We start from the raw sequence: 3,342 nt of genomic DNA, 5'->3' as shown, positions 1-3,342 counted from the left end.
CATCACCAAGTGTGATGCCGACATCCAGAAGATCCTCTTTGGGGAGATCGTGCTGTCGGGGGGCACTACCCTGTTCCACGGGCTGGATGACCGGCTTCTTAAGGAGCTGGAGCAGCTGGCCTCCAAGGACACCCCCATCAAGATCACGGCTCCCCCTGACCGGTGGTTCTCCACCTGGATTGGAGCCTCCATCGTCACCTCTCTGAGTAGCTTCAAGCAGATGTGGGTCACCGCCGCAGACTTCAAGGAGTTTGGGACCTCCGTGGTGCAGAGAAGATGCTTCTGAAGGCCGCTTCTCGTTGGGTACCATGGAGGGGTGAACCCTAGCCCCAGCTTTGGGAGGATGTTCAATAAAGGACCAATGCCGGAACACCTGGCCACCTCGGCTCAGTTCCTTCTTGGGGGCGGCAGAGTCATTTCTGGCCCTGACAGTGAATCTGTGAAGTGTCTTGGTCCACACCCACTCCCCTTCGCTTCCTCCCAAGAAAGCCTGGGCTGAGGCCAGGCTGTGTCCATCTGCAGTTTGTATGAAAGTAGGGCCCTGGGCCTCAGGTGAATAGGGCGCTGGAGTCCGCATTCTAAACAAGGGTCTTAGGTGGGCTGAGAGAGTCAGCAGGGATGGTGGGGACCAGCGCGTGCGCCTGGTTCTGACGGCTCAGCAAGAAACCCCTCCCTGTGTGGGCCCTACCTAGCATGCCAGGGCCGGGGCTCTGCTTGTGTGAGGCCGGGCGGCTGAACAGGGTGGAGCTGTCACTCTCAGCAGATAGGAACAGACGGGAACAGAAGTCACCGTTTGTTTAGGGCCCTCTAAACTCAGGGGTCCTGCTCCCAAAGGAAGTACAAAGAATCAACACTTCTGCTTAGCGAGTGTGATTCTTCTGTTTGTTTTTACTTTCAAGGATGTTTATAGCATCGTTGTTTGGGGGCAGAATGCTGGAAACAAAGTTAATGGCCATCACCAACGTTAACGGTTGAGTAAATTATGCATGGAGGGAATTTTTCCACATTGATGTGGTGGAATTAACCCAAAATATTATTGGGAGAGAAGTGGAAAATGCAGATAACTCTTTACGCAATGGTCCTTCCCTTGGTTTTTTGGAAAAGAAAATAGCGTCCCTTCCCCGTGTCTTTGCCTATGTCCGCTGCTTTGTGTGGACCCATGCCTGTGTTCTATGTGGTTACCAAGTGCATGCACTGTGGGTTCCAGCATGTCGCCAAGGGAAGAGGGAGGGAGAGGCAATGCAGGCGGAAAGAAGAAAGGAGAACAAAGTACTCAGGAAATTCAGCCTGAATGAAATAAACCCATTTACCTGAAATGCGTGTGTCTTTCAATCTTTACAAGGTGCATCTTTTTCCACCATTTCACCTTCAACCAACCTATGCTGTGTTGGAAGTGAGCATGGGGCTGGTGTGAAGACAGCGTATAGCTGGGTCATTTTCTCATCCACCCTACCAATCTCTGCCTTTCACTTGGTGTATTTAGTCCATTTACCTGGTAACTCATTGATACGCGGAATCTCAAGTCTGCCATCTGATCACTCTCTGCTGTGTCTTCTGCTTCTCATTCCTGTTTCTCTTTTCTTACCTCCCTCTGGGTTACTGGAACATGTTGCAGGATTGTGTCTTGATTCATTTAGCGTGTTTAGAGTACCTTGTTTTTGTAGGTTTCTTAGTGGTCACCCTGGGTATTACGCCGTATATGCCGGGATGTATATGAGGTCACAAGCTACGGGCATTGACATGGTACCGTTAGAGGGAAACGTGAAACCTTCTTCTGTCCGGGACCCTTCCCCCCTCACCTCTAAAACACAGTTGTCTTGTCTGCTGTGCGTGCACTGAATGCAACATCAGAGGGGGCTGAGATTTTTCCTTCAACCATCAAATATGATTTAAGAAGCTCGTCAAGTCGAATCTATTGACCCCTATTTTTACCCAATCTGGTGTTCTTTTGTCCTGTCTGAAGCCCAAGACTCATTTTGCTGTCATTCCTCCTGTGTTTAGAGAGCTTCCTGCAGCCATTCTGCAAAGCTAGGACACTGGCAACAGAATCTTTGCCTTCCTTCAACTGAGGTGACTTAATTTCTCCCTCATCCCTGAAGGCTGTGTCCACTGCAGTGGAATCTGTAGGTCACCGTTTCCTTTCAGCTCTTGGGCTCTCCAGCCGCCTGGTTTCGATCAGGCATCCTCTGTTATTCGCTGGTTTCAGATCAGGCATCTTCTGTTAATCGCTGGGCTCCCCAGGTCATGGGTCAGGTCTCTGTGGCTGCTTCAGAGTTTTCACTGTCTCTAGATTTCAGAAGTTTAATTTTGATGCGTCTCGGAGTGGATTTCTTTGGGCTTATCCCATCACCTTTTCCCACCGCGTGAATGCTGGGGATTCACCTCCCTGCAGGGAGCCCGCTGACCCTAAGGGTCAGGCTGAAGTGGTGGCGATGAGACTGGCTCACACCACCTGGCTCAGCCTCACTGCTGCTGCTGGGGGCGGTGGGGTGGGGTGGGGGGTGGAGGGAGGTGGGGATAGGATGGGAGTGAGATGGGGAGGGAAGGGGATGGAGTGGGGTGAGGTGTAGGGGTAATGTGGGGGTGGGATGGGGCGGGAGTGAGGTGGAGGTAGGGTGTTAGATCAATTCCCCACTTTCCCACTGAAACCCAAAGGTGGGGTGTGGTGTTTTCATCGGTGTTAAGCTGGAGTAAGGAAGGTATTTCCAAAAAGCTATTCTGCTGGGTCACCCTGTTCCCAGGGGGAACAGGCTTTTCTGGGAGCTTTTTGTGTCTATGCCTGTTGGAGATTTGGGTCGGAGGCTTCTGAGCACCCTGCTAGACACGTGTGGGAGACAGTCAGGAAGCCTAGGAGCCCCAGTCCCGAGGTCCCTGGGTGGCCTTCCACCTCCCAGTCTTTCTATGTGTGTTTGCTGTGTTACATCCAGCCTTTTAAGGGAGGACCTGGTAGGAATGGGGCCCTTGAATGAGGTTTTTATTTCTTTCCATGGTACCTGAAAGTTACAAGGAAATGTAGTGAGGGTTCCTGGCCTCCACCATCAAAGCCCTTCCTGTCAGGGTCACTCCAGTCTACAGGCGAGAATGTCCAAGGCCACACAGGGAGTTGAGAGCAGAGCTCAGCCCAGAGTCCCAGACCACGGCTCCTTCTCCTTTGTATACTCCTCCTAGACCCTTCTCCACTCCAGATGATCCCCATGTTGCTAAACTACACCACAAATAAAATAGAACTAAAAGAAAACTCCCTTTTTCTATTCAAGACACCCTGCTTCTCTTCTTATGATGGCTTCTGCTACTGCTGCTATTGCTATGGTGGTAGGAATGTGATGGTTGTGGGGATGATGG

At 51.4% G+C, this 3,342-nt stretch overlaps 1 protein-coding gene across 1 annotated transcript in view; it reads left to right on the top strand.

Annotated features, from left to right (window-relative positions):
• The window catches only part of ACTRT2 (actin related protein T2), a 1,438-nt gene extending 1,068 nt beyond the window's left edge, over nt 1-370 (top strand). The window contains exon 1 of the mRNA XM_055374072.1: nt 1-370. This exon is cut by the window's left edge and continues 1,068 nt beyond it. Coding sequence (XP_055230047.1) covers nt 1-286 — 286 coding nt within the window. The 3' untranslated portion in view covers nt 287-370.
• Nucleotides 371-3,342: the final 2,972 nt, after the last annotated feature.

Source organism: Gorilla gorilla, chromosome 1 (genome assembly GCF_029281585.2).
Source record: "Gorilla gorilla gorilla isolate KB3781 chromosome 1, NHGRI_mGorGor1-v2.1_pri, whole genome shotgun sequence".
Classification (NCBI taxonomy): Eukaryota; Metazoa; Chordata; class Mammalia; order Primates; family Hominidae; genus Gorilla; species Gorilla gorilla.
The sequence above is the reverse complement of the archived record's forward strand: the minus strand, read 5'-3'. Positions and strand labels throughout refer to the sequence as shown.